At 45.2% G+C, this 19,268-nt stretch overlaps 1 protein-coding gene across 3 annotated transcripts in view; it reads right to left on the reverse strand.

The window, feature by feature from the left end:
• Positions 1 to 19,268, reverse strand: part of Pip5k1b (phosphatidylinositol-4-phosphate 5-kinase type 1 beta) — a 255,553-nt gene that overhangs the window by 8,161 nt on the left and 228,124 nt on the right. For 2 of the 3 annotated variants that reach the window (XM_026781285.1, XM_026781286.1), the window contains one exon: positions 5,810 to 5,927. The exons of the other annotated variant lie outside the window; for it this stretch is intronic. In XM_026781285.1, coding sequence (XP_026637086.1) covers positions 5,810 to 5,927 — 118 coding nt within the window. The remainder of the gene's footprint in view (positions 1 to 5,809; positions 5,928 to 19,268) is intronic. 3 annotated transcript variants of the gene reach the window in all.

Here is a 19,268-nt window from a genome sequence, read left to right on the forward strand (position 1 = left end):
ACAAAACAAAACAGAAAAACCCTGCCAGGAAACATGTGAAGCTATCAGAGGCTGCAAGCACAGGCAGGCATTTCTCTTTGGCACCTTCACCGGGACAAGGCACTGTGGGAAGTTTTAAGTCAGACCCCTGACCTCTAGGAGATGACACATTTGTGTTGCTTAAGCTACCCATTTTGTGGCAACTCCTTACAAAAGGAGATTGATATAGGCAGATACAATGGGAGGAAGCCAGGCCCTCAGGATCCCCCGCCAGACCCCTCCTTGTGCATTTCCATGTGTGATCAGCTTTGTTTATATTTTAAAAATATATTTTATTAACTTACATGTATACATATTTGCCTGCATGCCTATCTGTGCATGATGTGCATGCCTGGCGCCAGAAGAGGGCGCCAGATCCCCTAGAACTGGAGCAACAGTCATGAGCTGCCTTGTGGGTGATGGGAATTGAACCCTGGCCATTTAGAAGAGCAGCCAGTGCTCTTAACCACTGAACCATCTCTCCAGCCCCTGTTTTTTATTATAGGGATGGACCTTAAGCACCCTTCTCTTACACTCCAGAGACCCGGGAGGAAATCTGTATGAATGAAGTTGAGTTCACCAGGCCCAAGGGTGTGACATGGAATGCTCACAAGGTCTAGCTTGGCATGATTCTGCCATTTTCAGGTTCTGAGCCTGGAAGATATCAAGTTCATACCAGAAGCGGTGGCTTCCTCTCAGATATAGCTTCTTTTTTTTATTTAAAAATTTTGTTTTCATTTTATATACCAACCCCATTTCCCCTTCTCTCCCTCCCCCTTCCCCTATTTCACCCCCCCATCCACTCCTCAGAGCGGATAAGGCCTCCCTTGGGGAGTCAACTAAACACTGGCTTCCTAAGACCAGGCAGGGGACAGGAACAGACTGAAAAAGAGAAGAAGCAGCCAGAAGGACAGGGACAAAGAGAGAGGCAAAGAAAAGGAAAACAGCTGGGTCACCCATGGATGGTCTCCTGTGAATACAAGAGCAGAGCTAGTTTCAAAGGTAGGAGCCAAACTGGGCTGTAAGGCCATTGCGGCCAGGATGTTTCAAAGAGACCCCTTTGCCACAGCCCTGCAAAGAGGCACTGAAACTTAGCCTAGTGGAGCTGGAAAACCCATGCATCTCTGTAACTGCAGCTCCGATTCTAATTTAGCACAGCAGTTAAATGCTATCTGTTAAAAAAAAAAATTCCTGGGATTGCCCACCTAATCTAGACAGACTGGTTGCTTCTTACCTGAATCATAAGTCATCCTATCTCAAGAACAGCCGTCACCCGTGAGTGTGCAGGCCCACGTGAAAGGACATCCTTTATTTTGTTTTTATTTGATTTTCATTTTTGAGTCAAGGTGTCATTACCCAGCTTTGGCTAACCTGGAACTTGCTATGTAGACCAGGCTAGTCTCGAACTCAGAGAGCTCTTGCCTACCTCTGCCTTCTGAGCACTGGAATCAAAGGTGTACGCCACCACGTCTGCATGCACCCCCTACCCCAGCTCTTCCATTGAGTCTTAAAAACATCATTTAGTCAAATCACTTAAGGAGTCAAGAACTTGGGGCTAAGGGCCCTATTTTATTCTTCCCGAAATCTCAATTCCCCACAGTGCAAGCCTGGGACAAACGGGAAGGGGCTTTCATGCAGTGCTTCCAACCTGAGGAGCTGTGTGCCTGGTCTCCATTTAAGCGCTCAGGAAACACCACTGGCTATGTGAACAGTACCTGGGTTGCCGGGACTCCAGCTCCATCCAGAGTGGCAGTGGAAATGCCACCGTTTCCCATCAACAGCCCCTGGGGCAGCCCACACTGGCTTAAGCAAGGAATGATTAAAGAGACCCAGCCACGGCTGTGCGGCTATGCAGGGGTCATTTCTTTCCAAGCCTAAGGGTTCAAACTCAGACAGGCGGTGTCTTTTGCCAAAACCTCCTGTGAATTTTCCAAGACCCCTGTGACCTAATTTGGTGGGTGTTTGTCTTGCCTCATCCATGATGGCATGGCAGCTGTTAATTCAATCATTCACACTCCTTTGTCACCTGTCTTCCCATGATCAAAGAGGACCATTAACTGCCCCAAACACACCGAATGATCAGGCTGTCCCCGGGCTGCCTGTCAGTGCACTAATCTCCAATACGGGTGTGGCTAAAAAAAAATGGCTTAACTGTTTCTTTTCCTTACACGCAGCTATTTTTGCACTCCAGCCATTTTGCAGAAGCACTTCCACAGACACAGGCTACGCTATTGAGAGGATAATGCGAAAAGTGTAAAGGCGACAGGGCATAACTCAGGGCGTGGGTGACACACGTAGAGACGGTGCTGGTGGGTGGCGCTGTCCTTTAGACTCCTGTGTTATTAAAAACGCAGTCCCTTCATCTCTCATTGACAGCCCATTCCCAGGGAGCCAGGAAAGGGCACTCCATTTTCCAGTGGGAATGGTTTTTTGCTGTTCCTTTTTCCAGCAACATTCAACTGCGGTCTGCATCAGGCGAAAGCTGCATTAGGATCTGAAGTCATGGCACTGGTGTCTTACAATACTGGGGACCATCCCGTTAGGAAGATGGCAGAAGTGCCCATTTTTTTTTTTTTTTAATCAATGCAGCCTACTCAGCCTTGTTGTATTCTTTTCAATACCCTAATCTGCATCTCATCAGCTCGGCATTCAATAGGGAACATCTTCCATCACTGGGTAAAGCCATCTTAAAAAGCCACCTCCCTGGATTTGAATATTTGCAAATGAGTGGCTGGGGTGTACCCAGCGAGGAGGTGAAGGGCCTCTGGGAAGCAGAGTGAGAGGAAGCTTGGGTGGGACCTGAATCAAACTGCCTGGACGTGGATGGTGAAACTGTTAGCTCTCTTCAGAGGTCAACCATCTTTTTAAATTTCAGTTCAGATTACTGAGAAAAGTCACAAGGCTGCCTTAGCCCACAGGCTCAAGTTTGGCTGGATCCCTAAAAAAGAAATTCCGTGTTATCTGACACGCACAAATCAGTGTGGTTCAAACCTGCATTTTCCACAGGGATATAGATCCTTAGTGGATCAGTTAAACATAAAATGGATTAAGATGTCGCGACTAATAAAGAAACATTGCACCTTCACGGGAAAACCTCACACGGGACATCAGCTTTCACTGGGCCACAACACCAAACAGAATGTCATCACAGACGCTGCCTCAAGGGTCATTCAATTAGAGATGGCTGGGATAAAAATGGCTGTGATCCAGAGCTTCGGAATTAGGTCAAAAAGAAAGGAGAGAGAAATTGCCCAGGCCAGACTGGGTTTTCTTTCTCATCGCTCTTCCGTAACGTAGAGGCGAATGAAAACAGGGAAGGGCAGGAAATGCGCGGAGTCTTTTCACATGTAGGACAGTGTTCAAAGTAACGGTAATAATCATAAAAATATCTCCAGCGAGAAAACATGTCCCAGACCTACAAGCTCATGGGGCGGAATGTTCTAGACGTATTGGCCTAGAGTTTAAGTGAAGCTTAGCGGTAGAGGAGGTGATGAAACCGCCAAGTTTGAAGAACGTAGCTTGTCTGGAAAGCCATCCTTGTGCAACTGGTGTGATCCAGAACGAATCAGCCCATTAGAGACGCACGGGGTCTCAGAGAGCAGTCAATATTCCATTTAATAGAAGAGAAAACTGAAGCCCAAAGAGGGCGATCGCCAGCGATCCCTGAGGAGCAGAGACAGGCACTGATTCCTGGGAACTAGCTCTCTTTAATTTACTGCTCATCTGGTTTGGCCACAGGTGAAGAGGCTGTATCTTCACAGCCTAGGAAAGCCGTGTCGGGCCCCTAGGTCAAAGGCTTCTCCCACCAGCAACGCTCCCATGCTGTGTGCTTTCCCACCTCCCCTTTTCTACACTCACAGGAGAATTCTTTCCGGAAGGGAATCTATGAGCCGGGTGGCAAAGGCTCACACAGACATGACCCCAGTGTAGTAGGGCAACTTTTGTAATCCCAGGACCCGGGAGGCAGAGACAGGAGGATTGTATAATTGAGGCTAGCCTGAGTTACATACTGAGACTTTATCTCAAGAAACAATAATACCAAACAAAAAAGTTGCTGTAAAAGCAGATAAGCCAGGAGCCTCCACTCTAGCACCTATTAAGTCAGGGATGCTAGGAATATGCAGGGAGCAAAATAATGCTAATATTTTAATTTTGAAGGCATAACCCTGCCCCCTCAGTGATTTTTGGGGTCCTCAACGATTTTCAAGGATGTACTGGGGTCCTGAGTGCAACAGATTTAAGGATTGTTGTACTAGAACATTAAAGAATAACCAGAAAAAAAAATCTGGTTGTGGCGGCATGCTTTGGGATAATGCTCTTGTACACTATAAAGATTTGTCACTCGTATTGATTTAATAAAATGCTGATTGGCCAGTAGCCAGACAGGAAGTAAAGGCAGGGCAACCAGACTAGGAATTCTGGGAAGAGGAAAGGGAGAGATGCAGTTGTCATCCAGAAGCAGAAGAAACAAGATGGGAATGACCCCCTAGAAGAAAAGGTGTCAAGCCACATGGCTAAACAGAGACAAGAATTATGGGTTAATTTAAGTTGTACGAGGTAGTTAATAATCTGAACAACAATAGTTCATTTTTATAGTTTATAATTAATACAAGCCTCTGTGTGTTTCTTGAGATTGAATGGCTGTGGAACTGGGTGGGACAGAAACTTCTGTCTACAGAGGCACTTGCCTTTAATCCCAGCTCTTGGGAGGCAGAGGCAGACAGACAGATGTTTGTAAGTGAGGCCAGCCTGGTCTACACAGTGAACAAACTCCAGCAGAGTCAGGGTTGCATAGAGAGACCCCGTCTCAAAAAGAAAAAAAAATAATATTTAGGGGTTCTAAAGACCACCTTTCCCAATGGCTGCCGTTGCCGGGGCTGCTTTCCCAGAGTTAGTTAAGATGGGAAGATGTTTGAGTTGAGTTATGAAGGAAGGGAGCAAGTGAACAAGCATAGGTTGGCCCTGAGAAAGAGTACACAGACAGGAATAGCAAAGCAAAGACGGGGAGACAAGGCTTGGTTTGCGGGAGGAATGCTGAGGAGGTGTGTGACTGGATCACAAAAGCCAGGGGAAGAGGGGCCGCATAGGCAGAGGAGACCCAACCACAGGCTGTCGGGCCTTTCGAATTTAAACTTAGAAACACAGCATTCCAAATGACACCTTGCCATTCCCCTCAACACCCTCCCTGCTTCACGTGATGCTGGGCGTTCGAACAGCACGTGGAGCATATGGACGGGATGCAATGTGCAGGGCAAACACTGCTTCCAGCCTGCCAAGGTACTTTTCTTGTACCATCTAACCATCAACAAAGGTAGAACGGACAGTCCGACGGGCTGATGGAGTGAAGTGAGGCCCATCTCACACAGCTGGTTAGTGACAGCCCTGAACGGTGTCATCTGACAACTCTTCAGTTCTGAATTTGAGTTCTTCCCAGATCCCATTTCTCTGCCATCCAGCCTACTGCTTTATCACAGAGGTAACGCCAAAATAAAGAAGATTCAAGCATCAGGGCACCGCTTGAGTCAAAGGGCAAGCTTACTTTGTTGGGATGATATCAAGGCCCCCTCAGCTTCGCCTTCACTTCATGAGATTTGTTCTCTGGTTAGATCTGTTGAGTTAGTCTTAACTGCTGGGGGATAGTCAATCACACTGTGAACCCCAAATTTGCATTTGCATTAATTAAATAAGATTAACCCTGGGTCAGGAGGCTGAGTTAGCATACTTGGCTTTACACAACTTCATCTTCTATACGTTAAGGATGCTGTGGGAAGAACAGAAGAAAGTCACTCACTAAATAGACATCCAGCACTGAGGCGTTGTCATCCTGCATTTCCAGGGAGTTTGGCTCAGCAGTCAGGTAGATGGTCCCCTCTTCCAAGGTGAAGGTTGAACTGGAAGGTAACCCTTTGCTGGAAAGACAAGGATGAATAATGAGTTTGTGGCTTATAGAACAGATCCAAGGATATGGCCCAAGCTATGGTTAAAAGGCTGTGGTGGTGAATTTTGGGTTAATTTCTTTTCTTTTTCTTTTTTGTGAGTCACCCTGAAAATGGGGCCATTTAGGTTTAAATTTAAAAAAACATTTTAGTAATAAGTATTTTTTTTACTTTAAATAAGATTTTATTAATAACATCTTTTCTCCTGCCCCAGACAGTTCACAGTATTTGCAGGAAGTGATTTGAGGGTCCCATCTTGCAAACCAAGGGTTCTGCGGATGTAGAAGCCTCTGGAATCTCTGGTTTTGAGTGCCTGGTTTTCACTTCTGATTGCTGTGCTCCTTTCATCCATCCATACATTGCTAGTTTACAAAAAACCCTTCTGCGTCCCACTGTTCCTCCGACCTCCATTTCTTTTCATCCTGTTTTTGGGCCTGAAAGGTTCAATGGCGTCCATGGTTCTCAGGCTTCAGTGTATATCAAAGTCCCTGGAGGGCTGGTCACAAGGCAGCTTCTAGGACCGGTCCACTGGCACTTCTGAACCAGAGGGTCTAGTGTGGAGGCCATGAACTACATTCTGACCAAGCCCCAGGTGATGCTCATGCTGAGTTGCTCCAAGGACCACAGTTGGAACAACATGGAGTGCTATTATGTACTCTAGGAGGATACTTATGAGGACCACCCAGGGAAACAATAAAAGCCTGAACAACACGGACAGCTGGCATTGTTTTATTGTGGTATTATACATGCGGTATTCACTGATGAAGGAGCTGTTCTGTTTTTTTTTTTTAAATCATCTTTTTTTTTTTTTTGAGCCAGGGTTTTTCTATGTAGTCCAACGGTCCTGGAACTCACTATGTAGACCAGGCAGGCCTCAAACTCATAGAGACCTGGTTGCCTATGCCTCCTGAGTGTTGGGATTAAAGGCGTATACTATTATCCCTGGCTGAACTAGCCTGTTTTGCTGTATTTAAATTGGGTATCAGCCAGGAACGTGCAATCATCCTTCTGCATCTGAAATAAAAGCGATGCTTTTACCCAGCGGAAGCTTCCCATGGTTTTCAAGAATAGAACATTGGAAACAGCAAGCCAAGAGGATGACAGTGTGTCTGATCATGCAGGTGTAAGAAATTCCATCTGTGGTCTTCCTGGGTAACCTGTATGAATATGTAAGTGTCAACTGCCAGCTGAAAATAATAAAATGGAATTATAAAGTATAAAGAGATAATGTAAGAAGAAAGCCCAACTTAAGTCAATGTATCCATAGCTTATAGCAAATTGTTTTATCCCTCAAAGATGCCTCACACAGAAAAAAGAAGATCCAGCCCCCAAAGGATTTCGCCCAAATGCCGTGGAGTGTGTGGAGTAAGAGAATGCTCTCCGGGAAATTCCTATTTTTTTTTTTTCAACTGCACTGTTGATTTCCCAGGCATCCCTTTATTTGTAATCAATTTATAGTTTCTCAGCCTGTGAATTTCCTACGTTTGTTTTAGGAGTCCTTTATAAGTGAGGGTATCTGTCTTGGGAAAAAGGCCCTCAGGATCTAGTGGCAGGGCCAGAGGGCCCACCCTTTCTTGGACTAACAGCGAGGGAAGATCTATTTTAGAAGAGATGCTATGTGACTGGGTTTCAGAGTCTGGCAGCGTGCCCAGGTTCTGTACCATTGAGTTCTGCCAACGTTCCCTCCATCTAGAACTTCTGAGGGCCGGAGACCTCTCATGTACCTCTCATGAGCTGTACAGGAAACTGCATCCACTTGGTTCTGGTTTTGTCTCGTAGACGCCTAGGGGGTCCCGGGACCGCCTGCCACTCTGCTCCTGATAAGTCATAAGCTTCTCCCAGATGAGCGAGCTGCAGGGGAATTCATCTCATCATGGTCATTTTGGCAGTGGACATTCATGACGCTTTGCTGCCACAGGGGCTGTCGTCTGCCAAGTGACATCAGTTTGGCTTCACACAGAGCCTTAGCTTGGCTGGACCGTTGAAACCGTCATCAATAATTAAAGCCCGGAACACTGATTTCTGTTTGCTGACCTAATGAGTGTTTTTACGGCTCATTTTCACAGGCACATGTGTTTGGGGAACAGATGGACCTCGCCACAGCCGCGGTTTCGATCTTTTAAAAGCTGTCTTCTCATTGCCTCGATTAAAAGAGAAACGGCATAACGAACCACACAGCATAGGGAAGTCAGGGTGTGAAGCCACAGCTCTCGCCCGAATACCCCCTCTTCCAGGGGTTCCCAGCACATTGCTCTTCTTAGCTTTTCTGCTGAGAACTCTTTAGATTTCTTTTTATTTTATGTGTATGAGCGTTTTGTTTACACGTCCATGCCCGGTGCCCTCAGAGGCCAGAAGAGGGCATCAGATTGCCTGGAACTGGAGTATGGACAGTTGTGAGCTGCCATGTGGGTGCTGGGAATCTGCAAGAGCAACAAGTGCTCGTCACCCCTGGGCAGTCTCTCTAGCCCTCTTTATACTGTTGATGAACCTTGGAAGAAAAGACATTCAACTGCCGCACCCACGGATTCCCCAGGGAGGATGCAAACTCTCCAACGCCGAGTTTCTTTCCAACACTTGCTCTATGCATTTTATTTTTTTAACTATAAATTATATTTAACTGTTTTAATTTCATCATCTGCACATCTGTTAGCATCCCACATTACTTCATCTTTGCCTTCTCTCCCTTTATCTTCCTTATCTCACTTTGTATTGGACACATAAAAAATAGATTTGCATCCATTTCATAATGGCTACTAATACTTACATTTTTTTTGTCTTTTTTTAAAAATTTTATTTATTTATTAAGGATTTCTGCCTCCTCCCCGCTAATACTTACATTTTATCTTACAACGATAACTAGAACTTTCTTGTTTCCTTCATGAGTTGCCTCCAAAATTAGAAAGCCAACACACAGAGTTTATAGTAGTGAGGCTATATAAATACCATTTAGTGCCGGGCCGATGGGGAGTTCGTGTTATAGCTTTGCCTCTGGGCTCCATGTCATGATTGTTGGGCCATGTTCCTGGCATCAAGGCTACCGGGCTCAGCGGGGTCTCTGGCTCCCTCCTCACTTTTGCTTAGATTCATGCCACATTTTAGGCTGCTCATGTTATAAAGTTTCTGTCTTTTAAAGCTGACTGCACTGGGGCGGCGGGGACAGGACACCAAGGAAGGGCAGAGTCTGAGCCAAAGCCCCGCTTCTGTGATGCCCTGCCACGATCCAGGGCAAGTCGTCACCTGGGTGCAGAACCCTGGGGCTCCTCATCCACAGAGGAGCTGGCCAGCCCATCTCACAGCTTCACGCAAGGGACCAAGCCCCACTATGTGAGTGAGAGTCAGACCAACCCGAGGGAAGGCTTTTCATTAAGAACAGGGGAGAGCAGCTCTGGGGCTGTGCCTTGCCCTTTGATGAGGTCTCTTCGCATGGGTGGATTCATTACGAGTGCTTAGAAAGGATGCCTGTTTTGGTATTCAAAGCTTTGCTACTGGAGCACTAACCAATAACACTGTGGGTAGAGAGCTCTCCTTGCAGGGAAAACCACAAATACAGCTGGGACTCACTTGCTGGATGCCAAACCTCATTTGGTCTTAGAGCCACATGTTGCTTTTGTTCCCACAATGCCCAGGTGGGAAGCAAAGGTCAAAATGCCAGCTCCAGCCCTACTCTGATGGGGGAGGGGAGAGGCTGTTGCTTTTCTTAGGAACTGGCACCAGACTTCCCATTTATAGCCTGGGAGCTATCGCTGTGCAGCAGGCTCGTGCCCCCTCCATGACTGAATCCGGGCATGCTGAGCTCTCTGGCGGAGTGAGGAGGAATGTCTACAGGGTTACCCCAAAGGCCCAGAAACGTGGGAGGCTTTGACCGTGGCTGCAACATCCACACTACCTACCGGCTGTCCACACTCCTAACCACTGCTGCCTCTGGGAGCGTGGCCTTTCGGACAGCTCCTGTCTTTTGTGCTCTGCGGTCAGGAGTATGGCTGCTGTTCTTCCTTCTCCACTTCTGTTATTATTAGGCCAGGAGACAGCCAGCATGCAGCACAGTGGGCAATCTCAAGTACTGATTGATGGCTGCCTGTGGCTGTAGAGCTTGGCTTAACCTTCCTGTTTACGGGCATAAAGCTTGCTGCAGAGACAGCACCAAGCTGGGGTTTGCAACTGACAGACAGAATGAAACAGGAAGGGCCTGCTGCTTAGAGAGCTGGCCTCAAGCTTAGCTGAGGGCCTGCTGCCCTCTGAGAGGAGCCAGCACAGTGTGACTGGAAGCTGGAGGAAGGAACCTGCGGGGAACCTCACCATCTCTCTCTCTCTCACCCGTCTTTCTAGCAGCCCAGCCCAGCCCAGCAAGGACGCACACATGCACACGCCCGTTTAAAGCTGGTAGTTATGGTACGTATGATCATGATACACATAATAAGCTGGCCCTGCTAAGGCTGAGCTTCTTGTTAAGTGCTTTGACCTTCCCAGCTTTAACTCTACCTTGTTTAAACACGGGTCACCCGGAGTTAAACCCAGGCCTGACTCTGGAGCAACAAGGAACACATTCAGTCTCAATCCGTCCAGTCTCTGCCAGAATCAGCATTTCTTTCTCCCGGCCCTTTTCAAGAGAGTCCGAGTCCCAGCAATAATGGTTCAGTTAAAAAGAAAGAGCAGGAGAAAAGCAGACACGTGACAAAAAGTGTCCAGGATGACATCTTAAGTATTTGGCTTTCCCAAAAGGAGCAGGAGTTGATATTTTCTGGTTCTGACAACATCAGGACTTGAGGGCTGGAGAGATGGCTCAGAGGTTAAGAGCATTGCCTGCTCTTCCAAAGGTCCTGAGTTCAATTCCCAGCAACCACATGGTGGCTCACAACCATCTGTAATGGGGTCTGGTGCCCTCTTCTGGCCTGCAGGCATACACACAGACAGAATATTGTATACATAATAAATATATATTAAAAAAAATCAGGAATTGAATCCAGGGTTGCAGGTAGACAAGGTAAGCATTCTACCATTGACCTCCATATCTACCTCACGATGGGTATGTACATGTTAAAACAAGAAAGAAACGAGAGAAACTCCTGACAGAGAAATGTTAATTGAGAAACTCCTGACAGAGAAATGTTAATTGGGATAGATCATAGGCGAGATGCACAAAAGGAAATGACCAGCTCCCCCAAAGCAGGCAGAGAGATGTTAGTTTTATGACCTTGGAGTCAGCAGGAGGGAGAGGCAGAAGGGAACTTCCTGAGGAGGAGGCAGGAGAATTGCCAGGAGTTCAAGGCTAGAATGATTACATACTGGGTTTGGGGTTTGCCTTGACTACAGAGTGAGGCTTATCTTAATAACAAAACAACTAACCACTCCCCAAATTATATTTTAATAATGAACTATCAGCACTAAAAAAAAAAAAATCTGATTCTACCTTTTTATTTATAAAACAATATACCATTCAAATATACATTGATAGCCTACTTCATACCAGGTACTATATTAAAAGCAAAAGGTAAGCTGATAAATAGTTCAGACATGGCTAGGTCGCCAACAGAGCAAACTTTCGAAAAAAGTAGGGAGAATTTTTTAAATGTCATTGATGGATACATGCACATGTGCGCATGTGCACACCACACACACAGATACATATACAAACACTGTACACATATATACTATGGAACACTATATAGCCTTGAAAAAGAAGGGAATCATGCCATTTATATTGACACAAATAGATTTACTGGATATTATGGACAGTGAAATAAGACAGACATAGAAGAAAAAATACAGAATGAGTTCACATAGGTACAGAATTTTACAGGAGGAAACAGGTGGGAATGATGCTGGTCAGATGGTTTTTTGGTTTGGCTATGCCAGACGAGCATGTTTTAGACGCCCAGTTCACAGCACAGAGGTCACAGTTACTACCAGTGCATTGCACACGTGAGATCTGAAAAGCAGCTGACTCGCCATTTTGTTACCCACAAATCCAACCATGTGAGTGAGGGACATGTAAGCTAGCTTGATCATGGTAGTATTCCACAATCTACACACATGTCACACTATGATGTTATATATTTAAAACACACATAATTTTTTTTTCCCGACACAGGGTTTCTCTGTGTAGCCCTGGCTGTCCTGAAACTAGCTCTGTAGACCAGGCTGGCTTCAAACTCACAGAGATTTGCTTCTCTTTATCTGGGATTAAAGGTGTGTGCCACTGCTTCTGGGATAACTCATTGTTTTCTACGTTGTCTTTTTATTTCTTAAAAGAATTTATTATTTTATGTATATGGTGCTCTTATATATGTATGCAATAACTGCACGTATACCTGCATGCCAGAAGACAGCATCATATCCCATTATAGGTGGCTGTGAGTCACCCTGTGGTTGCTGGAACTTGAACTCAGGTCCTCTGGAAGAACTGCCAATGCTCTTAACCGTTGAGTCATCTCTCTAGGCCAGACAATATTTTTATTTATCATCTATACCTAATTAAGGTGGGGGAAACAAAACACCCAAACCAAAGTAGTTTGGGAAATTGCTAATAAAAGGAAGTATGTACCTACATATTTTTATTATAACATATAAAATGTAAAACATCCTTACATCCCCAACCAGTCCAAGAATTACAACAAATCAAAATGTATACTCAATTATTAAATTAATTTCTGTCACATTTCACAACACCAATGGCTTCTGCTCTCTAGGAAAGTATGTTCTTCTTAATGATCAGATAGGACTACTGCCCAGAGCTCACACTTGTGTTGAGTGGCTCCCAGGGGTGAGGCTGAGAAGTGACTGAAAACCCTACAGCTCAGGCATTTCCCCAAATACCCACAAGGGGGGGGGGAGTATTTCCCAAAGATAAACTTCATTGCTCCTTTCAGCCAGAAATCAAGATGCACAGGTCCAAGGGCAGGGACCTTTTAATCATAGAGAGCAATGGCATTGCTGGCTCACAGAAGCAGTACGGTACATGGGAGCTAAGGGTGAGAATCCGGGTAGCTGAGATCTGATAACCACGAGGCTCTAAGGGGCTGAGTATGCCATATTTGAATAAGACACGGAATCGTTCTGGACCTCAGGCTGCCTCCTCTGTAAAAATAAGGAGTTTGGATTTGGTGAGGGCCTTTTGGCTCCCAAATAGCTTTTGACTCTCAGCCTTAAATGTTCTCTTCACAAAGTGTGCAGTTGAAGTGTCCAGTTAGAAAGACAACATGCTGAATTGGAAATGCCTTTCCTTGGCCAAACAAAAGAAACAGACTAACGTTTGTGTTGTAGGGTGTTTGTTGACACTGTGTGAAGATGTTATGAGAGCTAGTTAGGAACAAGTCTAAGCGAAAGGCCAAGCTTTTATAATTAACAATACATCTCCATGTCGTTATTTGCAGGATGGTAGTCTTAGCCCAGAGTGCCTCAGAAAGAGACCTTATTTGGACATAGGGCTGTTACAGGTCTAATTTGTGGAGATGAGGCCATAGAAGTAGCTGTAACCTGTTCTGACATGACCTGTGTCATTATACAAGTGAGAATTTGTGACACACACAAGGAAAATGTCACATGATGATAAACACAAAAAGCCACACCCCAGGGATGCCAAAGACTGCCAACACACTCCCAGAAGCCATACCAAAAGTTGGGACAAGTTTCTTTATGGTCCCAGAAGCAACAGACCCTGACAGGACCTTGATCAGGGACTTTTGTTTTGTAGAACTGAGAGACAACACATCTCTGCCATGGTAGCATCCACTCAGCAGCACTTTAAACGGCACCCTCCCACAAGAGTTACAGTGGGTTAAGTGATTAATGTGAAGCCTTGGCCTCAGTGAATGGAAGGATCTGATGTGGGAGGGTCTTCTGTTTTGTGTTGATCTCATTGGTTAATAAAGAGACTGCCTTGGCCCTTAGATAGGACAGAAAATTAGGTAGGTGGAGTAAACAGAACAGAATGCTGGGAAGAAGGGAAGTGAGGCAGACGCCATGCCTCTCCTCTCCAGGACAGACGTGAAGAAGCTCCGACCCAAGATGGACATAGGCTAGAATCTTCCTGGTAAGCCACCACATCGTGGTGCTACACAGATTATTAGAAATGGGTTAAGCAAGATGTGAGAATTAGCCAATAAGAGGCTGGAACTAATGGGCCAGGCAGTGTTTAAAAGAATACAATTTGTGTGTTGTTATTTCGGGGCATAAGCTAGGTGTGTGGGAGCCGGGTGGGTTGAAAAGCAGGCCTGCTCATCCCATCTCTACAAGGATCCACTAATCTTCCCTCTCTTCTGGTAACACATCAGACCATTTGTGGGGGAAAACCATCCTCCTCCTGAGATAGGGTCTCATTATATAGCCTTGACTGACCTGGAACTCACTATGCAGACTTGGGTAGCCTTGAACTCACAGAGATCTATCTGTCCCCATCTTGAGGGCTAAGTCTGAAGTCATATGCCACACCATGCATTTATAGGAAAAGAACTCCTTCTTGATATGAATTCATACAGGAAAGAAATCCATATTGAAATGTGACAAGAAAGCATGAGTGGGGTGATTTGGGGGAAGGAAAGGAATAAGAAAGAAGGGAGGGCGAGGAAATGGGGGGGGAGGAAGAGAATAGATGAGAACAAAGTTTAGCGACACACAATGTGAAAATACTGTGAAGAAACCCGCTACGCTGTATGCTAACCAAATAAATTAATAGAAAAATGGGCATTTTTAAGTACCCGGAAAAAAAAATACAACTCCTACCCCTCATCAAACACTATATTTTCTGTCCTTAAAAACACAAGGCTTTTTGTCAGTAAAATAATTGTATGACGTGATGTCCACACTTGGCAAAGAGGGCATCATTTAGAAAATCAACAATAAAATCAAAAAAGCCGCTGGAAAACATAGATGAGAAGAGATTAGAAGGGCAGCTTGGCTCTCACAAATGCACTATGTGATTATAACAGTTAACTGCTGCTGGAATACCATATGCAGGCCGGGCTTTACCGAACCGTTAGCGTCAGAGAGGAGCAAACAGACAGGAGGGTCTCTCCTACATGGCTTGGCCAGCACCACATTAATTATGGGCTTCCACTTGAATAATGAGACAATATCGCGGTAACTGCTAGTCTCCGAGGTGCATGCCAGCACTGTGTCCTGAATCATTAGGGACATAAACAGTTTAGGGACAAATAAATTGAGCAGAGCTCCAGTGGCCACAAAGGGAGGCGCCTGCCTGGTTCCCTCGTCGCAGAGATGACCTGACGTTATGGGCATGCTGGGAAGAGCTGAGAACTTATTCTGGCTTCTGAATTATCTGAATTAATTATCTCTGGCTGTAGCTCTTTATAGATCAAAGTGTTAGCTGTCAAGTTATGGGTCAGAACTAGGTGTTCTGTTTAAGCCAAAACTTTAAAGTTCATAGAAATGCCAACATCCTAGGAAGTTGCATTTTTTTTAAAATTATTTTTATTTCATGTTCATTTGTGTTTTGTCTTCACGAATATCTGTGTGAAGGTATCAGATCCCCTGAAACTGGTGTTACAGGCAGTCACGAGCTGCCATGTGGGTGATGAGAATTAAACCCAGGTCCTCTAGGAAGAGCAACCAGTGCTCTTAACCACTGAACCACTCTCTCCAGGCCTGGTAGCTGCACTTTTAATAACAAAGTTTTGAAGCAGCTGGATCTAGAATCATCTTTACTTTAAGCAGTGGTTCTCAACCTGTAGATTGAGACCCCTTTGGGGGTTGTCAAAATACCCTTTTACAGGGGTCACCTAAGACCATCAGAAAACACAGATATTTACACTACGATTCATAACAGTAGCAAAATTACAGTTATGAAGCATCAATGAAGATAATTTTATGGCATGAAATGTATTAAAGGGTCGCAGCATTAGGAAGGTTGAGGACCCCTGAATGAAAGTGAGAGGGAAGGGCAAAGCAGTGACATCCAGTTTGGAAATGGCGTGGCACACCTTTGAGAATGATGGAGGACCAGGAAGATATGGCCAAGAATGGGATGGGAGATGGTTGCCTAGGGACACTGCTGGTGTCCCCTGATCTAGAATGGGTGCTCAGTCTTCCGCCCAGTGGACTAAGACCTCACTGGTGTGTGTGTGAGCTTTGACAGCACAGGTGTTGGTGACATCAGCTATGCAGCCACTCGCCATGTCACACTCAACTCCTGCCGTACAGAAGGAGCCATTTGTAAGCAAGTAAACACAGTGTTGTGTTGAAACACGAAACTGTCATTTAACAGTGCTCACACACCTGGCTTCCTGCTATGTCTCAATGTGCGAAGCAATTTGTAAACATAAATATTAAAGTGTAAAACCTGTCATTGAAATTGCCCCCTCCTGCACTTGTGTTCTACCTGCTCTGAAGAACACTCACTTTTCTGTCTCTGAGCCTGATCTAATCACCAGATGTCTTAATAACCGCCTGTCATCCAATATGTACCTAGGTCCTATTTGCATCAAACAGTTTACTGGCGATTACTCTGTATGACTGAAAATACTCATGCTGAGGCTCCTGCATAGCACGATCGCAGAGGGGCTGTCTCATCACGGAGTTGATTTAGACGTCTCTCAGAAGCTCTGGCCCTTGCCTCCTGGGCGCCCATCCACAGGGTTAGTTAGCTGGACATGGAGCGCTGCTCCATCACTGGGAGCACGCACTGTAGTCATAGCCTCACAGACAGGGGATAAAGTCGCTCTGTTGTGATTTGGATGGATGCTTCCTGAAGGCCCACAAGTTCAGAGCTGGTTCCCAGGATGGTGCTGGGAGGTGGGGGTGGAACCCAGTAGGAGGTGGAATCTAGTCGGAAGGCTTTAGTTATTTTTTTTTTGGAGCATGACTTTGAAAGGGACAGTATGATCCATATCTTTTGTTTGTTTTTTTTCCTGGAAGGCTTTAATTCTTAACTCTTCACACATGCTTTCTGCCTTTGCTAAGTATGAGGCCCACCAGAGAGACCCAGAGCATCGGGACTGCAGATCTGGGACTTAAATCTCTATACTTGTGAGCTCAAACATACCTTTTTAATTTTAAATGTATTTTTATTGTTTTTAATGTACGTATTTGTATCTGAATGGGGGTATGTGTGTGTGTGTGAATGCAGGTGCTTGCAGAGGCCACAGGTGTTGGATCTCTTGGTATGGGAGTTCCAGGAGATTGTGAGCCCCTTGACATGGCTTCTGGGAACTGAACTGGAATCTTCTGGAGGAGCAGCAAGTTCTCTTAACCACGGAGCTACCTCTCCAGCCCCATCTTTTCTCTTTATAAGGCATTTTACTGAAGTCATAGGAAGCTGGCTCAGACATCCATTTTATTTATACAGGGTTGAGATGAACTACAGAAGCCCAGTAGCTGCCATGTTTCCTGTTAGTGAGAAAGAGCTAGTGAACAGATGTTTTCTTTTCCACCTAGTGCTGGAAGTCCCCGGGGTTAGCGCAATCATAGCCTCCTTGGCTCAGCAAGGTAAGAACATCTGTGAAGATCCAGGGAAGCTACCCTTTTAATATCTGCCACTGTGATCAATACGTATTGGATATTATTAGCATCATCACAAACATCATAACATACAGAGATTTTTGCTCAAGAGGATCATGTGGTGAATTAGAAACAGGGAACTACTCAACAGCTTCACTCTAAGGTCCAGATTATCACCTAACTGTCAGACCAGTGTAGAGACTCTGGGGAAATTCTCTGTTTGTGTCCAGACCATGCCCACCGTTGATGAATGCAGTTCCCACACAATGCCAGTAGGTATTTGACTTTACATTAATAAGATGAAAGTGAAATAAACGTCTTTCAGAACTCTACCCATTTGCTAATGGTATGAGTGATTTTGTTGATGTACGGGAGGATAATTTCCCAATATGAGAAGATTATTTCCTCGATTTGTGTGTGACATTGACAGTGAAACAGCTATAGCTACAGTGTACTTCTGAGTTAAAAGAGCAGATAATAACAAACAATAAATCTAGCTCTGACTTAAGAGTGCTTATGAATCGCCATAGACTAAGCATTTAAAATGTAATCTCTCAGTGTGATGTCATTGAATGCTAGGAAGAAATGCATACATAATAGCCTGCGATTACATTGTATTTCCACTGTATGAACACATACACATAATCTCAAAAGTACAGTGGAGACTTAGCAAGAGATCGGTTTTGAGCACTAACTTCTAAGAACATAATTCATTAAATGAGAGTTCATGTCATCTCATGATGAATAATGGCAGAGCTAGCAGCGGCTGAACTGAGGAATATGACAGCTGATTTTCATAAGTCAGAAGGAGAAAGATTCAGCATGCCATTGCAGAAAAGGCGAAAGAAAACATTAGGGACTAATTTTACCATGGGCTGTTGAAGTTGCTGCTTCCATTGGATTAGCTACAGCTCCTGGCAAAATGATGGAACAGGGGATGTTGGTCAGGGACCAAAGATCCTGGTGGGACTCCAGAACTGTGACAAGGGGCACACAAATCCATAGGCTCATCTGGGATTGGTTAATAAGCAGGTATTAGACCCATGATTCAGTGAACAGAATTCACTGACTATATTTTGATTTTTTTAAAAAAGGAATAGCTTACCTTTCTTTAGCTCTAAAACTGTGAAATTTGAAAATGCGCCTTCACACGCAGAATACAGCAAATCCAAGGAAACAAACCCCACAGCATTCTGATGAACAAGAACTCATCTGTCTTCCTGCTAACGACCTACTTTGTCTTAGCCGCGCTTGCTCCCGTTGAGGGAAGGATACTCTCGAATAGCTCCCCTTGGTGCACTATGGCTGTCTAGGTAGGGCAATCTACCAATCGCCAGGAGCAACCCAGCGCCCATGGTAATGAGAGCTTAGGCCAGCCTTGCTGCAAGCACATAATGAATAACCCACCCAGAAGACTTGGCACAGGGCCTGGCCTTGACAACATGTAATTAACCCTGGCTGTAATTCTCCGTGACACAGTTCCAGAGGACAAAACAATTCCAGGGAAAACACATGTTCCTTCAAGCAGCTTAGGTGGCTGGTTAATGATTTCAGTGAGTTGGCGCCATTTCTTACAGCACAGGGGACAAATCAACAGAAAGGTCTTTGCACTCCAAGCTGGTTCTGCCTCTATCTGTTTCTATTATGTGGCGTGAGTAATACCACTTTTATTCACCCAAGTTTCCTGCTGCTGGGGCCCATGTCTGGGCTCATGGCTCTGATGCAGGCATGGTCTCTGCTTTTGTCCATGGTTCCTGATACCACTAAAGACAGAGAGGATACTGGCTGGAACACTAGGGAGAACTCCGGTCCTGCCTCTCACCGGCTGAAGTCCTCCGGAGAGAGGGTCCTACACCTCAGCTG

This window comes from Microtus ochrogaster, chromosome 8, assembly GCF_000317375.1.
Source record: "Microtus ochrogaster isolate Prairie Vole_2 chromosome 8, MicOch1.0, whole genome shotgun sequence".
Lineage (NCBI taxonomy): Eukaryota > Metazoa > Chordata > Mammalia > Rodentia > Cricetidae > Microtus > Microtus ochrogaster.